The 18101-nt window shown below is 41.7% G+C and overlaps 1 protein-coding gene across 1 annotated transcript in view; it reads left to right on the top strand.

Annotated features, from left to right (window-relative positions):
* Positions 1-18101, top strand: part of GRIK1 (glutamate receptor, ionotropic, kainate 1) — a 75359-nt gene that overhangs the window by 49254 nt on the left and 8004 nt on the right. The window contains exons 13-16 of the mRNA XM_010189141.1: positions 70-188; positions 4245-4462; positions 10549-10774; positions 15182-15432. Of these exons, the coding sequence (XP_010187443.1) occupies positions 70-188; positions 4245-4462; positions 10549-10774; positions 15182-15432 (814 nt within the window). The remainder of the gene's footprint in view (positions 1-69; positions 189-4244; positions 4463-10548; positions 10775-15181; positions 15433-18101) is intronic.

Raw genomic sequence — 18101 nt, 5'->3', positions numbered from 1 at the left:
TCAGCAGGTTTGCTGCCGCTGTGTGTGCTCTATTTGATGTTTACAGATTGTTTCTGTTAACTGCCACAGGTTTACACCATATGAATGGTATAACCCCCACCCGTGCAACCCAGACTCAGATGTGGTGGAAAACAATTTTACTTTACTAAATAGTTTCTGGTTTGGAGTTGGAGCTCTCATGCAGCAAGGTACACCGGTTACACTTCGTTATCGCACACGTCCCACAGTCTGCTCAAGGGCTTCTGTGCTGGTAAACTCCACCCTCTGTAAATACAACATATACTGTAAAACCTGATCTCAGAAACTGAGCAATGCAAGCAAGGAAGAAAATGGCGTGTCACTGCAACTGAGAGCAGGCAAACGAGGGGAACCTGTGAAACCCAGGATAGGACTGCAGCAGGAGGAAGAAGGGGAAGCATCTGAGAGGAAGGGAAGCAGAGAGGGCCACATGTGAGCTTCTGGAGCTGAAATGTAAAATAATTGCAAGATTGATATGAAGTGCTTCATGCTGAAGTTGAGTTTATTGGTATAAGAGGTTTGCCCACAGGAAAATGTTGGGGTCCATCCCAATGGGAACAGTAACAGCCTTAGCTACCCTAGAAAAACTATTTTAACTACCAAATAAAAAAAAGAGGCTCTTCAGAAGAGTTGTTAAGTTTGTTAGCACTTGTCAAACACTTTGTTTAAAACCAAAACCAAACCTTTTTTTTTATGGCTTTTCTGCAGGTATGAGTCCCATCCTTCTGTAAATGCATCCAACCCTAGAAGCAGTAACTTAACCCAGTCACAAGTCCCTGTTGCTGATGATTTTGGAAACAGCTGACATTTCACTCAGTTGACAAGGAAGGGCAGTGAAGCTTACTCCATATGGGAAGTCAAACAGATATGTGTACTAAACACATTTGTTTATGGCGTGTATATTCTAAGGTTTCCAATTAAATCACTATTCACCAAAACTGGGGTCCACTGAAAAGAATGAAAATATTTTCTGACAAACGTTTCAAGTTGAATCAAAGCTGAACAAAAAAAGCCCTCCCCACGACAACAACCAAAAAGGCAATCGAGAGGAAAGCCCAGCAGTACTTTGGTATTAAATTCCTAAAAATTTAAAGTAAGGAATAAAAAAACATCTCTGCTTTCATCCAGGTACAGTTTATTCTTCCCTCTTTAACAGACTTGAGTATTAGTAAAAAAATATGAGGAGGATTTTTTCCTAGATATGGTAGAGTATAAAGTTCATATTGTATCTAAGATGCACTTGCTTTTGATGGTGCACTAATGTATTGACAGGATATTGAGTTTCCTCATAGAAATTACTTTGAAGGAGGTTGGGTGAAGAAAGAGCTGTTCTGTTTTGCTGCTTTGTTTTGTTTTCCTTCTGGTTTATCAATAGAACACAGGCTGAGGTTTTACAGTATCAGGCAGGTGTGTGTATATAACTGTGATTGCCCTGTGTGTGAAAGTGCCCCAGGATTTTGTGTTTCCTCGTACTGCCTTTTTTGGAGTTTACCATCATCCACAGCAAACTGTGGGATGCAGTGTCTGCTCGTTACCACTACCTTGGGTACATGACAGTCAGCCCCAACCAGACTCTGCTTGTCTTTCAAGAAGATTAAAAACAAAACAAAAGAAAGAAAGAAAGAACATTTGTAAGGCAAGACAAATGTTTCCATGTACAAACTTGTGGTGCGTGTGACTGTAAGTGCATCATCATTAATGTGAAGAGTTTGAACATGACGTGAATGCTTGTGGAACTCTGCATCTACTTTTATGCTCTTTCTTGTTGGCAGCAGCTGCTTGTTATGCTTGATTGGAAGCCACTTGTTATTAAATTTTAAAATGTGATGATCAGACTTTCTCTTTTCTACAGAGCGTGAGCAAAGTCTGGATCAGGATTGGCTGTCATGTCTGCCATAAAAAGGCACTAGAGAGACTTCAGCAAGTATTGTCTCTGACCCCCAGTCTCGCTAGCAACTTTTTTATTTAGACATTACTTCCCCTGTTTTTCCCTTGAAAGTCTCAGATGTGTTATGCATACTCCAAAAGCATCAAAACAGGGCACATTTCATTCAATCCATTCAGAGAAACTCTCACTCTCAGAAAGGCAAGCTATCCCTCAGAGCCGCAGTTCAGCCAGGCAATGGATCAGACCAAGACTCCCCCATTAAGGAGAGTGTTTAGGGCAAAGCTGGTGAGCCTGGAGCGTAAATTAATGCTTTTCGCTGGAATCGAGGCCCTCAGAAAGGTGAACCTCCTTGGTTCAGCTGGGAGCAGAGTGTGCTCAGCACCTCCCAAAAGCAAAATCATGACTTACTGCATAATTAATAGGCTCTGGTGCCTTGAGCCTAATTGGTCTGAATGTATTCTGCTGCTTTTTCACAAACAACTCTTTGCTAGAGAAAGTCACAGGAGGTTTGGCATCTCACCCCACAAATTCAGCACACTGGGCTTTTCTGTCTACACTCTCATGCTGCCGTAGGCTGTGCTGGCAGATTTCATGGTTGCTTGTTAAGAGATCTGTAAGGTATCTGGCTATTATACATTACTAGGATGTATGTGTCAGAGCTAGGTATTACATCAGGGTCCAAGTGTAGAAATTATATTTGTGTAGCTGTCTAAGCTTAAAAAAAATAATACCTTCAGGATGACCTGAATCGGCACTCCTAGAAACCAGCTTTTTCAGGTGAGCCTCAGCTTACAAATAAACACACACTTTTCCTGAGAGCAACAACACAGAGGAGGAAAAGATTTCATTGTATTGAAAGAAAAAAAAATAATCTGAAAAGCAAGAAAGTGCAACAGACCACAAACATAAACCCAGATAGAGCTACAGCTCTTGAAACAGGTACATTTGGACTTGAAAATTTCAAGTGAGAGTTTTTGCTTTAAGACTGCTGGCTTAATTTGAAATCCGTGCAGCACCAGGGCTGCACAGGCACAGCATCTGCTCTCACAGTTTGGCAATTCTGTCAACCTACTCAAACCCTTGGGCTATGCTTAGCTTTGACCTTTAATAGACAGGTCTATATGTTTACAAAGCTAAGTTAAATCTATTTGCTGGTTGTTTGGAAAGTTTTTACTCTTTTGGTCTTTGCTCCAAAAGTCACATTCAGAGCTTTTGCAAAGTGTGAAAATATACTCTGAAACATGTTTAAATTTCTTACAGAAACTACTGAATAGCTGGAGAGGTATAATATGTCAACACATCTTTCCAGTAATAGAAATGTTTGTCACATCAAAAAGCTTTACGTGCTGAGATCTTCATTCACAGGCACTTAAGTACTTTCTTAAGTCCATCCTTCATCAACAAAATAATTATGAAAAGGCTTAAGTTTGAAGTCAAAATTATTCAAGTGGCTGTCTAAGTGCTTTGCTGAACCAGATCCTTGAATCCCTCCTAATGAGCTAAGTTCAGTGGAGACACCACTAAAAACACCAGCACAGAACTTGCATCAGAATGCTTAGAAATACCACTACCTGTGTGGCTTAAATACACTTTGTCTGAGGTGTTCAGAAGCCATTTCGGTGTACTTATCACCGTGTGGGGTTTTATGCCAGCAGCAGAGCACTTCTTGATATTTGTTGGTGTGACATGCAGGCAGATCCGCTAAAACCTTTTCAGCTATAATGAGTGTTAAATTCACTGTCCAAAATGGCATTGTCCTGTAGATCCAAAGGATACATCAGTTCACCCTCTGAATTTTCAAATGTAAACTGCACGTTTGTAATAAGACATGTTCTGGGTTTTGAGCTCAGGTTCACACAGGCCAATGAGTTCACTGGAACCATATTGATTGCCCTGTTTCTGTTTAGGTATGTCAATAGGATGCACAGGGAAGGTATTTCTGCCAGGCAGCTTGTAAGCAGAACAGCATTCTGCTAAAGATCTCTGATTTAAAGAATTTATTACAGTGTACTGGCAAAAAGGGATTCAAGAAACAGACAAAAATATTTGTATAGCTTGCTGGGGCTATAAGAGGTTAATATCAGAATGAGCATTAGCTCAGAGATGTAATGGGGATTAGACCCAAAGATAATTCCATTTGTCGTGTACCATGGCATACATCCCCTTCACAGTGTGTTACCATTATAAATGTTAACTGTGCATCTGTGAGATTATTGTTTAAATCATTTTCTCATACTACAGCTCATAAAAGCATTCTGTGCCTAAAAAAGTCTGTGGCATCAGGAAACGAATCTTTCAGCATGATTTTAATATTGTTGTTTTGATGATATTGTAACAGGATCAGAGCTGATGCCCAAAGCTCTTTCTACCAGAATAGTTGGAGGAATATGGTGGTTTTTCACCTTAATCATAATCTCATCCTATACTGCCAACCTGGCTGCCTTCCTGACTGTGGAGAGGATGGAATCCCCCATTGATTCAGCAGACGATTTGGCAAAGCAAACCAAGATAGAGTACGGGGCTGTTAGAGACGGATCCACAATGACCTTCTTCAAGGTAAGTGGCATCAGCCAGCTCTGTACAGTCAGAATGAATCATGGCTCTCCAGCGATAAATGGTGAGGGAGAATCACAGCATTTGAAAGGATTAGCATAATAGGTAAGTATATCATCTGCTCAAATCTGTAAAGGATCCCTCAGCAATATTAATGCAAAAGATGGGAGATTTTCCCCCAAGACATATGAAGAAATAATCTGAATCTGTACTGGTGTGAGGGGCAAACCCATGCCTTTGAGAGGAGAATCTGAAGTGAACCAGTGCATGGACATGGGGACATTCTCCTCCATGTTGGTTTTCAAGGAGTGATCTCAGCTCCTTACAGCCACTTGCCTAAGATCACTTCTGAAGGTCACATTTGCACTGGAAAAATACTGCAGCCAGTCAAAATGCATGTTCGTTTGTCCCTTTTTTAAAATGGTCCATGATCAATATTACACACACTACTAATATATGGACCACACACACACACATGAACACATCTGTAAGTAAAAGTTTATTTTCTGTGGCTAATTGCTTTGTAGATAACTACACTCTTTTTTTTTCACTGTTAGCATTAATTACGTACAAAACGGGTTAATCTCATAAAATGTCAACGTAAAAGCCAACAAGCTATAAATATAGATATACGCACAAGAATCCTGTGACAATTAGAATTAATTAACAGCTTCATTGGTAGTCTCAGCAGGGAAGCTAAGCACTGAATAAACCAATATCATGCTTTTCACAGTAGCATCTAAGGATGGTGTTTATAGATAGTCAAATATGCAGGGCCTGCAATCACATAATCACAGAATGGTAGGAGTTGGAAGGGACCTCAAAAGATCATCCAGTCCAGCCCCCTGCCAGAGCAGGATCACCTAGACCAGGTCACACAGGAACACATCCAGGCGGGTTTTGAATGTCTCCAGAGGAGGAGACTCCACAACCTCTCTGGGCAGCCTGTGCCAGTGCTCTGTCACCCTCACAGTGAAAAAGTTTTTCTTCATGTTCAGGTTGAACCTCCTATGCTCCAGCTTGCTCCCATTGCCCCTTGTCCTGTCATTTGACATCAGAGAGAAGAGCCTGGCTCCTTCCTCCTGACACTCGCCCTTTACGAACTTATAAACATTGATGAGATCACCCCTCAGTCTCCTCTTCTCCAAGCAAAAGAGACCCAGCTCCCGCAGCTGCTCCTCATAATGGAGATGCTCCACTCCCTCAATCGTCTTTGTGGCTCTGCGCTGGACTCTTTCAAGCAATTCCCTGTCCTTCTTGAACTGAGGGGCCCAGAACTGAACACAATATTCTAAGTGCAGTCTCACCAGGGCAAAGTAGAGGGGAAGGAGAACCTCTCTCAACCTACTAACCACACCCCTTCTGATACACCCCAGGATGCCAGTGGCCTTCTTGGCCGCAAGGGCACATTGCTGGCTCATGGTCATCCTGCGGTCCACCAACACCCCAGGTCCTTTCTGCCTGGCAGCTTTCCAGCCACTCATCCTCAAGCCTGTAATGGTATGGTTGGTAATCCCGGGGCAGCTCAGATGGCATTAAAGGCAACTGATCCCACCCTGGGGGTTAGTAGCTCTCCAGGGACTTCTGCTCTAGGAGGCTGTCCAGCGTGCCCTTTAATCCAGGTGAACTTTTTGCTGCCACACATCCTTTGGCAAGGAGTGTCAGAGGTCTGGTACACAGGTAGGAATGTACCACTTTCTTTTGCTCATTCTGAATTTTGATGCCACTAGTTTTGTTTGACACCTGCCTGCAGAACTGCATGGGGTTTTTTTGAAGAGGATGAGACACTATGGGGAAGCAGACATGTGGGCCGAAATAACGCTCGTGCCACACACAAGCGCTCCCCCTGCTGCTCCAGCCCGAGCCCCCTGCTCTAACCATAAGCCCTTATGGCTTCCACAGGAGGCAGAATGCTTACACACAAAAAAGGATCTTGCCTAAAGTATTTGGGCCATCTCTCAACACGAATAATGCTCATCAAGAAGGTTTCAATCACGTAATAGATCTGATGGCAGGCTATCCCTGATGGAGCTGTCAAGGGTGAATTGCCCTTCTAATGGCTCTCCTGTCGCTGAATAGAAATGTTTCCATGCTGAAAGAAAGGCTCAAAGTACAGTATTTTTCAGAGCCTCATTATAGTCAGTTCTTGAAATGATAAGCTGACATTTCCATTAAGATATGCTGGGAAATCCATCTGTAGATATTCCTGAAAACTGCGTAAGGCAAGTACTGGACTCTCATCAGGAATATAGGGCAGGAGGAAGCAGCTGTGCTGCCTTCTGAAGGACTCTGTAAAACTCCTCTGGTCTAAGAGCTCTTCACTGCCCAAAGGTGGTCACTGCCATTGCTATTCTCAAGTCAAATTCAGCATCAGAGAGAAATCTTCAAAACCTGTTTCTTCTACAGTTTTTTAGAGGAAATAATTTCTGAATTTCAGCATGAGAATTTCAGAACAAATTTCTAGAGCTCTTTCTAGCTTCATACTCATTTTTTACACCATTAATCCCTGTGGTTAAAATTTGTAGGTTTAAAAGAATGCAAACCTTTAAAAAAGAAGTTTCAGACAAGGTGATTAAATATTTATATGCTAGCTTTCCTGTGCCTGAAATACATGTGTACACAAACACAAATGAAAGGACACTAGTTTTTTGTACAGAAAGGAGATAGATTCTCTGGCAGAGTGAAGGTGACATAGTGAAAGGTGTATGAAAAATACAATTTACCCTACTTGTAAACCAGTGAGACACACACAGTGTTATATAAAAGGTGTTATTATTTTTATTGCAGAAGCCCTTCAAGATCCTCACAAGATTAGGATTTCTTTATGCTGTCAAAAAAAAAATCACAGAGTAGATCTCCATACAATAAATACAACAGATACTGATGTATGCAAAAGGAAGACTTTGTGCTCTGTGGGGGCATGACTTTCCCTCCCTTGGACTGCAAAACACTGCAAATAATTATTGAGCTAAGCAAGCACACACACACACACACACACACACACACACACACACACACACAGTGAAAGACCTGGGAATTAGAAGAAGGCAGGAGGAAGGGTTTCTGGGCAGCAGTTACTCCTGTTCCCGCACTGAACATGCCATTATGGTATAGTTTAAGAAAAAACACCTTTGCCAGAGAAGACATCTGAAATAACTGCCTCTTCTGAGGCTGTGAAGTCCTGATCTGACCTGGACAGTTTCCCCAAAAGCTGCTGCATGCCATCATGGACTCTGGGAGCACCCCAATGCCCAGCAGTACCCCCTGAGAGCCATGCCCCTGCGAATTGAGAGCAGGAGGAGCTGAGCTCGGAGGAAAAGTGCATTTCACAATGGGCAGCCTGTACTGCAGCAACAGTCCTGCTGCCTGAGAGTGCTGGTGTGAGGGGGACAGGGAAAGGGAAAGAAGGAATCAGCACCACCAGGTTAAAAAGCAATAAAAATGTCCTGCAGGAGGGCAGCACAAGGCTGGGTTGTACTAATGAAGGGTCATTATTTTAAGTGCTTCCTGTGTTGCAAGATTTGATTTATCAGAGGGCTATGCCCAGTACTCAAACCAAGAAATACCAAGAGAAACAGCAGACTCTATCAGATCAACATTTTTTTAAAAAGCAAAACCATGACCCTCTGGGCATTCCTTGCTATGGACGAACGAGGAACAAAAGAGTGCCTGTTATGTAGGACACATGATGCAAAGACCAGATGAGTCTGTAGGAGACACACATGGCAAAAGGATTTCTGAAGACATCAAGAGCAGAAAAAGATCCTGGCATGAAGCAAGTTCTGAAGAGCTCTGGTTTAGGACTTCATGCTTTACATAGCAGCGGGAAGCCCCTGAAAGATATTTCACAATGTACCTACTGGATGGAATGCAGGTTAGGAACCATATAAGAAAATCAAGATACTTTCACTGCTTTTCTAAAAACTCAATTTGAGTTTATTCAAACTTACATCACTTTTTAGTCTTGTTTATAATGCATATACTAAGAGTTGTGGTTTTCCACTGACTTTGAATACCTTATACTTGTATCACTGTTGTAACAGTTTCACCAGAAAAACTATTGCTAAAGAGGCAATATTTTCAAGAAACTTTCTGCAGTGACTATGTCTTCTAGCTGGGGGTTGGGGGGGAGAATGAAAACAAAACCAATTGAAATTATTTGTGGGAATAAATGGAGTTCTGACTTTGAAGGAACCTCAGAGTCAGCCTCCTATGTGTACATGGGTTCCAAATCTGGCCATACCAGATGAAAACACCCAGAAAACTGGGCCTGGAGAGTTAAGAAGTGCTCCAGCAAGGGAATAGTGTTCTAGGCAGGTGAGGCAGCAGGATCTCAGGCAGCATTCACCACATGTGCGCATTATCAAATTTGGGAAGAGATCCCACAAATCGTGACACACAAATATTTCTCCAGATTGCTGTCCTCAGTTTCCAACACAGCTATAAATCTTCCATTGCTTTCTTGTCCCTCTGTGATAATAGATCTTAATCTTGTATTGCAACTCTTGTCAGCTCTTATCTGCTGATGTGCAGACATGTTTCCACTGAAATCAATGAGAATTCAAAGGCCAAAATTCAGCATATGATCTATCCTGAAAAAAAATAGGAGTTGGCAAGTCGAGAAGCTGTTTCTTTCAAACTCGTCTGAATAAGGAATGCATCCTTCCAGTAAATTCAATATCAGACTCACTCTACTGCAGAAACTTATCATCAATTTCAAAAATATTCCCAACTGAGCAGTGAAAATGGTTTCTACTAGTAAAGAGCCACTTAATCATCTTCAAAGTTTAGGCATTCACAGGTATCGAATTTACAGGTGAAGCATATTAATATTTAAAGCTCAAAGAACCAGAAAATCAACTTCTCACAGGAATCCCCCAGACACTGGTGTTTAGTGAGCACATATGGTCTCCACACAGTGAGCCCAAAATCAGCTATGGTGACTATAAACCAGAGATAGGGCCCATGAAAAAAGTGAGGATATACTGCCCCAGAACTAGGGAAACATAATTGTCTGGAGGACCTTCAACTCATATTTACATTAAAAAGTTGTTTTGTATGTGTCTGTTTCATGCTAGGTTGCAACACAAAGAAGTTCGGCAGTGGTTGGCTTTGTCATCTTGAGACAAAATCGTTTCTATTGACAGTTTCTAATGGTCCAGCTGTCTGTAGATCTACCTTGATATTTAGTCCAAAAGCAACATTGTGTGCTCAATGTTGTTTGAGAGCATACAAGAGAGAAGTTTAGCCATGGTAGTCCTGTGCAAGCACTTGAAGGTTTTTTGGTTTGTAGGTAGCATATCTTGAGGGTAGCAGGCACAGGCCTCCAGCATGTCCCTGAGTAGGTTCAGTTTTTCTTTTCATACCTTCCAATGAAGGCAGAAGTGTGAAAAAGGGGGCACAGGCACTGTCTTTCCCTGTGTCCCTCGGAGGCTCCCACAACATGGGGAAAGGAGAGGGGAGGAATGTTCAACACTGTATGGAGGTGGCTGGGCTTCTGTCATCCCTCTTCCCTGTGCAGCTGAGCATTGACACGTACACACTCTTCCCAGCAAACTCCTCCTTAATTGCAGTGGGAGAAGGATGAAGTCTTTAAGTCTAATTGCAGTGGAAAGCAGAAAGCTTTCTTTTGCTTAGAAGCCATTTTGGGTATGTTACTAAAGCTTTATCCTTGAAGTACATGACTCCTAGGCAAGTGCCATCAAAATGAAAGAGCCTGTACTTTCTTCATCATCAGACTTTTGGAGTAGTGCATTTGCCCTGACAGGCAGAAGCACTGCTGCTGTGTGCAACAGCATCCAGCTGCACTAATTTAGCTGGGTTATGTGCTGTAATCCATGTAATAGCATTAGTCCAAAAAACTTTGGAGCACTTCACGGTTGTGCCAGTAATGAAGTTCCTGGCACTGCAATGGAAGGAAACCATAAAGCACAGTAAGAGAGAAAGGCTGCAGGAAGGAAACCTCTGCTACTGATTCTCTTTCATTCAAGATGTGCTGTTGGCATCATTCACAGCAAAAGGCTGAGGAATATTTTACAAATGTAATCTAGGTGCTGGTGTAATTCTGTGCCCTCATTTCCCCTCCTTAGAAATCCAAAATATCAACATATGAGAAGATGTGGGCGTTCATGAGCAGCAGGCAGCAGACAGCGCTGGTGAAGAACAACGACGAGGGAATCCAGCGCGTCCTCACCACGGACTACGCACTGCTAATGGAGTCGACCAGCATAGAGTATGTGACTCAGAGGAACTGCAATCTCACCCAAATTGGGGGGCTCATCGATTCAAAAGGCTATGGAGTGGGAACTCCTATAGGTAAGATGCTTTCTAGCACAGGTGTTGTGGAGCATACCCAACAATGTCCCCTTCAGAAGTTTAGATGGCCATTTGAGTCATGTCCTTGTCTGTTAGAAACCTTTCTCATCAAAACAGACTTTAGGAGCCTCCTTTTAGACAAAACATCACTTCTTGCCTCTGCTCATCTGAAAGCAGTCCCTGCAAGCAAGAGGGAACATAGCAGTGCAGGTTACATCTGCAGAAGGAGGCCAAATGACCTGCTTGCCTTCTGGTGCAGCCCGTATGTCACAAACTGGGCATCCTCTGTGCTGCTCGAGGTGCAAGTTGCTCTAGTGAAACTGTTTAGTTTGAGAAATCAGGTAGTGTCTCTGGGAAAATGGAAGTGGGCAGGATAGATGCTATGCCCAACGTATGCATCTCAGAGAAAACTACATGAGAGGAGACAAGTTTCTAATGTATTTCGTGACCTCAGAACAAGACACAAGAAGGGTAAGAAGCAATTACAAGATTCTGCATCCATATCAGGGATTTCAGTGTTGTAAACAGAGTCTTAAGACTCCCAATCTCTGTCAACAATTTCCAGTAGACCTTTGCTTAACATATCCAGTGTCCTTTTCAAGATGTTCTAATTGTAGAGAATTAGAAAGAGCATCAGGTCTTTTGTGCTGGGTTCTTGTGAATAATTGGTATTGGGCAGCCAGATCTTTTTCCTGTGTAATATACTTCTCCATACTGCTCGCATATAACATGCTCAGTTAATAGATATGCAATTGTATTGTCTTCAGGGGAATTATTCAAGGAGATATCAGTTTACGTGGCTATAACAGGTGAAATATGTGGCCCATCAGTTGCTTAGTAGACTGGATAAGGTAGAAACTAAATTAAATAAGGGAGAAACTAGACTAAATAAGGGAGAAACACTACTACACTTTGAACTGTGTGCTACTGAGTACCTCGGACAGATTGTCATATAGATAACATTTTAAGTATATTTTTCCACTGGCTATGTCAGAACAGCCATCTTACCCTGAGGACAATGATACAAAAGCTAAAATCCCAAATAAAGACAAATATATGTCAAGAGTTTCATTGCAGTCATAAAGCTGCCACACTTTAAACCAAGAACAATGAAGGAGTAATTGGAACAGATGGTAATCCTCAGAGAGAGTGCATCCATTGGAAATACAGCTGTGAAATATATTTATAAGATGTTTCTTGTATGATAAATGTGCCTTAATTTTTTTTTCTTAAGGAAAACCAGCAAGATTCAGGGGAATAGATATTTCCAAGCACTGTGGAATAATTCAGTGCCATCAGGTATCTTAAATATTTAAAAGATTGATTTCATAAACAACATAAGCCATGGAGATCCTTCCACCATTCAGAAGGACTCCAAGGGCTCTGTTATTTTTCTCATAGCATTCGAGACTATTGATTGCAGAAACTATATGGAAAAAAAAATATAACTTGTCTGCGACCCTTAGCACCATCATTTCAGCAAGTTGTAACTGGTCTACATTTGTTCCTTCAGAGAATTCACAACCAGGCAGCTAGCATTTGCAGCAGCAAAAATATACCTTGCACTCCAAAATTTCCAGTAAATGAGCTGAATAACACCACCATTTGGCTCCCAAAGAAACAGGAAGGAAAATTTTTGAAAGTTAGTCTATGAATACAGAAAATGTACTATTTTATTAATCAGAGCAATTTCTGCAAGTAAAAAGCCACAGATATAGGCTCTCTTCCTACTTCTCTGTGTTGAGTTATGTTAAAGGATATCAGCAAACATCTCTATTTATGTTTATTATGGAGTCAATGAGGCACAAAAAGGAAGGTTTCATCAAATTCTTGGCGAAGACCATTAGTAGTGAAAAATCTGCAGCAATGGCTGCTGGTGAACATAACACACTCTGGTACTGCTGTAGCAAAAGCACCTCTAAGCAAAACCTATGCAAAAATGTCACCCTGGGAGGAATCCAGTTGAAGAAAGCAACATTATTATAGGTGCCAGGATAGGTATTAATTCCAGTATCACAGCCAGTGCTGATGCTAGTAATTCTAACACTAAAGCTATTACCAGTTACTTGGGAGATGGCTAAGAAAGTAGATAGATGCATTTCTTGGCCTGAGAGGTCGGTTGTTAATAGCTCAGAGGCCATAAACGATATGCTGAATATTCAAAGAGGTGCTGAGATGGATTTGTGTGCGGTTTTAGTGCTTACCAGTAAAACATCACCAATCCAACACTTCAGACACACTTGACAAACTTTAAAAGCATGCGTAGAAATATAGATGTACCTGTAACCCTCCAGATGAATTGTGATAATCCTGCTGGCAACATAAACATCGCAAGAAAGAATGAACATCCCCACAAATCCTGCACCATGACTCAGGCTGCTTCACTTTACCTAACAGCTATGTCCTTTCAGACAAGGGAAAATAGATGTGTCCTACAATATAACAGACTCCAGCTATCAGAGCAACAAAGCTCTCCTAAGCTAAAAACAATTTTGCTCTTTCTTCTGAGAGGCATTGTTGTTTTCAGTAGTAATAATTCACTTCTCTGTGTAAAGTCAGTTTTGAAGGTGTTTGTGTTTTGTTTTCTGTCGTGCTTAGTTTTGGTTCTTTAATGGCATGCATAGAAATCACCTATTCTTATAGCAGGCATAATTTCCATTCAAAGCTGACTACCTCAAGCAGAGACTGCTGATTGCTGGCTTCCCAGATGGACTTTGTATAATCTGACACATGTCTGTTGGCATCTGTGGTCACAGCATGTCCTAGTGCTGGCAGTAAGATACGCTGAAAAATAGCTAAGTGTTGGCACAACAAAGGAAGAATGGCAATGTTTTTCACACTGACTTTCCTCAGACAATGCTGCAGGCTAAAGGAAATGGAAAGCAGAGAGGGGGGCTTGTATTCATGGTACAATTATTTTTAATAATGTCCTGCACAGCAATATAAGAAAGAAAACTGAAGCTGTGAGGCCAAATTTCCAAGGCTATGTAGATGCATAAAGACACAAAAGTGATGCCTAGTGAGATTTTCTGAACTATTCACATCTATGGGCTCCATGCTGTCACTGAAATTCTGGCACACATTCTGCCTTAAAGTTTGTTTACCTTGATCAGCTTGAGAATTGCAGCTGCTTTAATTTGCAGCAAAATGAGACTTTTGGTAAAATTACTGCTTAAAAGTATAGTCTCATTACGTGCTAAAGGAGAGGAAAGGATGGGTGGTGGTTAGCTACATGGACAGAGGCTGGCAACACTGACTGTATTGCAGCCCAGACACTAAACCCATCCAGCTGTAGGAAGCCCAATGTGGTAGGGTTTGGGTGTGTATGTATACCTTTAGAGCCAGACAGCCTTTCTTGTGACCTGGTTGCCATCATCAAATCCTTGCCCCCATAAAGAAAAGTCTCTCTCACAATTTCAAAACCAACTTTTATTTGTCTATTATAATTAATAACAGGATTGATGCTATTATTGTTCATAAGTTCAGGTTCTGGCAACATGGGAAAAGCTAATTGGTAGCAATTTCCTTTAACTAGATGATGCTCCAGAAGCAGGGAGAGGAGCAAGCCTCTCCCTTGTCCTCCTTTAAGGCTACAGACTTGTCCTTCTGCAACAGCATAGTTTGGCTGAAGGGACTTAAAAGCGGGAGAGTTTTTGGAAGATGGAGAGCTGGAGCAGAGTGCATGAGAGGCAAACCTAAACAGATTGGACCACCCAACACGACCCCACAATTTGCCAGATACTGTACAGGTCCATTAATGCTGCTGAGCCTGAAAACACATCATTTAGCAAGCTGTTGGCCTGAAAATAAAAGGCATGAAAATAGTTGCTATTTTCAGCTTGCAGTGCCAGTATTGTTGCAAGTCATGGAAAAAAAACAGCTGGGCTGTCTTGTGTTCTTATAAGCTGTAACGTAGCTAAAGTGGAGTTGTGGGCTTATGCAGGTATAAATGAGAAGAGAATGTATCTCACTGACTGGACTTTTCTTAGACAGCTACTCATTTTACATGCAGTAGGAAATATAAACAGATGTTGAAGTAAATAGAAGAGATGCAAAGCAGAAAGTCTCAAAGGATGCTCAAAGCAATATTCAAACATGATATGGAGGAATTACTTAGCAAGAAAACCCACTGCCAAGGATTAAATAAACCTCAGTAGGACACCCTAGAAATTATAATGAATTCTCAAATAATGGCACCAAAGGAGCCTTCTGCTTTCCAGTCCCCAGGGCAGACACTAACAGACAGTCATCTTCCCCCTTCCAGCTGAAGAGACACCAACACTTTCTGGTTGGAATAATCAGTCTTGTGATAAGAGAGCACTCATTCTCCAGATAGCAGCAGCTTGCTTGCTCCCTGCCTTCACTTTGCTGCAGCCAGCACTGATAGGTCTTGATCTCACCTTGCAGGGTCTCCTTACAGAGACAAGATCACCATCGCCATCCTCCAGCTCCAGGAGGAGGGAAAGCTACACATGATGAAGGAAAAGTGGTGGCGAGGCAACGGCTGCCCCGAGGAGGACAGCAAAGAAGCCAGCGCTCTCGGGGTGGAGAATATTGGGGGCATCTTCATAGTGCTCGCTGCAGGCCTTGTTCTTTCAGTGTTTGTAGCCATCGGTGAATTTATATATAAATCAAGGAAAAACAGCGATATCGAGCAGGTGAGTCATCCATTTCCAGCTTGCTTATGTTTCTGGGAGGCTGAGGTTTGTGGATGTGGAGGTGACTGCATTATAAGTCTCTGCTGGAGTGCAGATTTTGTATTTCTGAACTCTCACCATGTGTTTCTGGCACTGAAGACAAATAATTTATTAATAAGGACAGGGAAGTACCTCACCCACAGTCCAATTAGTGCTGTTTAGTATGGCAGTGCAGAACAAGAGCAATTAATTTCTCAAACAGTTTCTGCTTGATCTTTAAGACTTCAAGTATAAATAACATTGGAAAGGAATAAAACAAAACTGGATGGTGTTTTTTATGTGGCATTAGCATCAGTCCTTTGAGTAACAACAGGAATGTACTTCCAAATCCCAAAGTGTAATTTTTCTCTTGCTCTAGAAAGCATTTTTTTCACAGCCAGGGGTTTACAGACTGTGCTGAAGCATGCACTTCAAAGCAGGGAAACCTACTGAAAGGTGATGGATGCCACAGTAAAGTAAGATTATGGAGCCAAAGAAATTGTGGTTATAGCTCCACTGAAGCGTAATGAGCAATTTAAAAGGGCAGAGGGAAAACAAAGGAAATGTTGTGTATAAATCACGCCTTGTGTATTACAGCATTTTGTGAGATAGAATCAATCATTAAAATAGAGTGTAAACACCCATTTACCAAACCACCAGTCTCTGTGAAAGAAACAAGGCATGAGCAGCAACTTGGAGTCTAAATAGTGAAGTTGTCTGCCAACTCTTGTACTCTGGGTGCCTTCCCCAGTGCCAGTTTGGTACTGGCCATCTCCTAGACCTTGATGCAGCCCAGTTTGGCTCAACTGCTACAGCTGCTCTTCACTTCAACAGGACTTATTGTAGGGACAAGGGTCCCATTGCACTGCAGGACTGGTGGCCCCTGAGGCAATCACCGAGAGACAGGTTCATGTCACCTAACTTCAGGTTTCTAGACATAAGGCATCTACTTCTGAGTGAGTTTTTAAGCTCACTTTGCACTTCTACTTGGGAAGGGCAGAAGCTTTCCCTTGGGCAATTCATCCTCTTCATACACGGTGTAATCCTGCAGCGCTGAGAATATAAATGCCAGAAATGACTGTCAAGACAAACTTAATGAAGGCAGCAGGGATGAGTGGGAGGACAAGGAGCATATTTTGAACTCAGTTTCAGAGGTGCATTTTACACTGCAGACGGCAGTGGTGCTGAGATGTGAAGGGGATTGACACCTGAGTAAAAACAAGCAGCCAGGGCTGAGGGCCTCAAGAGGACAACATCTGATTTTGGAGAGGATAAATCACCATGTGTTTACTTGCTGCTGGTAGGGGATCACTGTAAGCTAAGGCTATATGCCTGCTGTTCAGACAGCTGGAAGGAAGTGAGCTGAATCCTACCACGCATCTTAATCTTTCAAGTGGCACTTGCAGTTATTTTGGGTCCATGACACCTAACGCCAATGTCAGTGGACTTGGTCCTCACAGCATCCTGCAGGAGATGCCAGCTACTGACTGTGCACACATCTCCACCTGTGCCTGAGCAAGCCCTCCTTCAAGGTAATGGCACAGTCTACAAACAACAGACACAGCTCACATGGTGCAATTTTGCAGGACCTATTTATCAAAGTGTCCCTGTTTTGGAATAAGTCATAGATAGAGGATGAATGTATTTTGCACATATTGCAGCTTTCTGATTAGTACTTTAATCGTATAGAAAAGTTTTAGCACAAAATGCATAAAGACTGTATTGATATCTTTGTCTCATTCATGTCTCAGGAGATCTTTCATTCAAATATGTTTTGGAGAACAATTGCAGCTAATTAAAATGCTTAGTATAAATGCTAATATGGTGCAAAATATCCTGGAAACTCTCAGGAGTCTGGGAAAGGCAATGCATTCCTGAAGTCATAATTAAAACAGACCTAAAGCTTTACATCATGAGGAAGTGTCAGTTTACTTAACAATATATTGGGTGAATAACGTAGTATTCAGGAATACATATATACATATGCCATTTCTGAAACTGTACTCCTCTTTCACAGCAATGGGTTGCTTATTATAGGGAGTCTCTTAATAATTAAAATCTTCAAGTGAGTTAATGTGGCAACATTATACTTCTTTTCCGGAAGTAATTTTACAGAAAGTAGAATATCAGAATACCAGCGATTCCAGTGTTACTTTCTGATTTCTCTCAGTTTGTTTTATTTTTATTCTGGTGAAATAAGCTTAAATGGAAAGTGCCTTACAATGTATATTATCACTAAGCTAATCCAAAGCATGAATCAAATACAATCTGTGACTTTTCTGTTTCCATAAATAGAATCTCTTTCGATTTAAATAGCTTTTGAATCTCATTCTCATGTTTGTTTTTAATTTTTATTCTTTCATTTATTTATTTTCTCCATTTTTCTTTTCTTGCATGCAAGGCCTTTTGTTTCTTTTATGGACTACAGTGTAAGCAAACCCATCCGTCCAACTCCACCTCTGGCACCACCTTATCTACGGAGTTAGACTGTGGCAAGTTAATCCGAGAGGAGCGAGGGATTCGAACACAGCCCTCGATTCACACTGTATAGTCAGGAAAGAAAAAAGGTGTGTCCGATGGAAAGCATTAAACTTACACAGTGCACATAATGGCAAAGGTTATACTCACCAACACATAGTTAATGACTTCAA

The sequence above is a fragment of the Mesitornis unicolor genome, unplaced genomic scaffold, assembly GCF_000695765.1.
Source record: "Mesitornis unicolor isolate BGI_N332 unplaced genomic scaffold, ASM69576v1 scaffold6380, whole genome shotgun sequence".
NCBI classification, from domain to species: domain Eukaryota; kingdom Metazoa; phylum Chordata; class Aves; order Mesitornithiformes; family Mesitornithidae; genus Mesitornis; species Mesitornis unicolor.
Note: the sequence above shows the minus strand (reverse complement) of the source record. Positions and strands in the feature narration are given on the sequence as shown.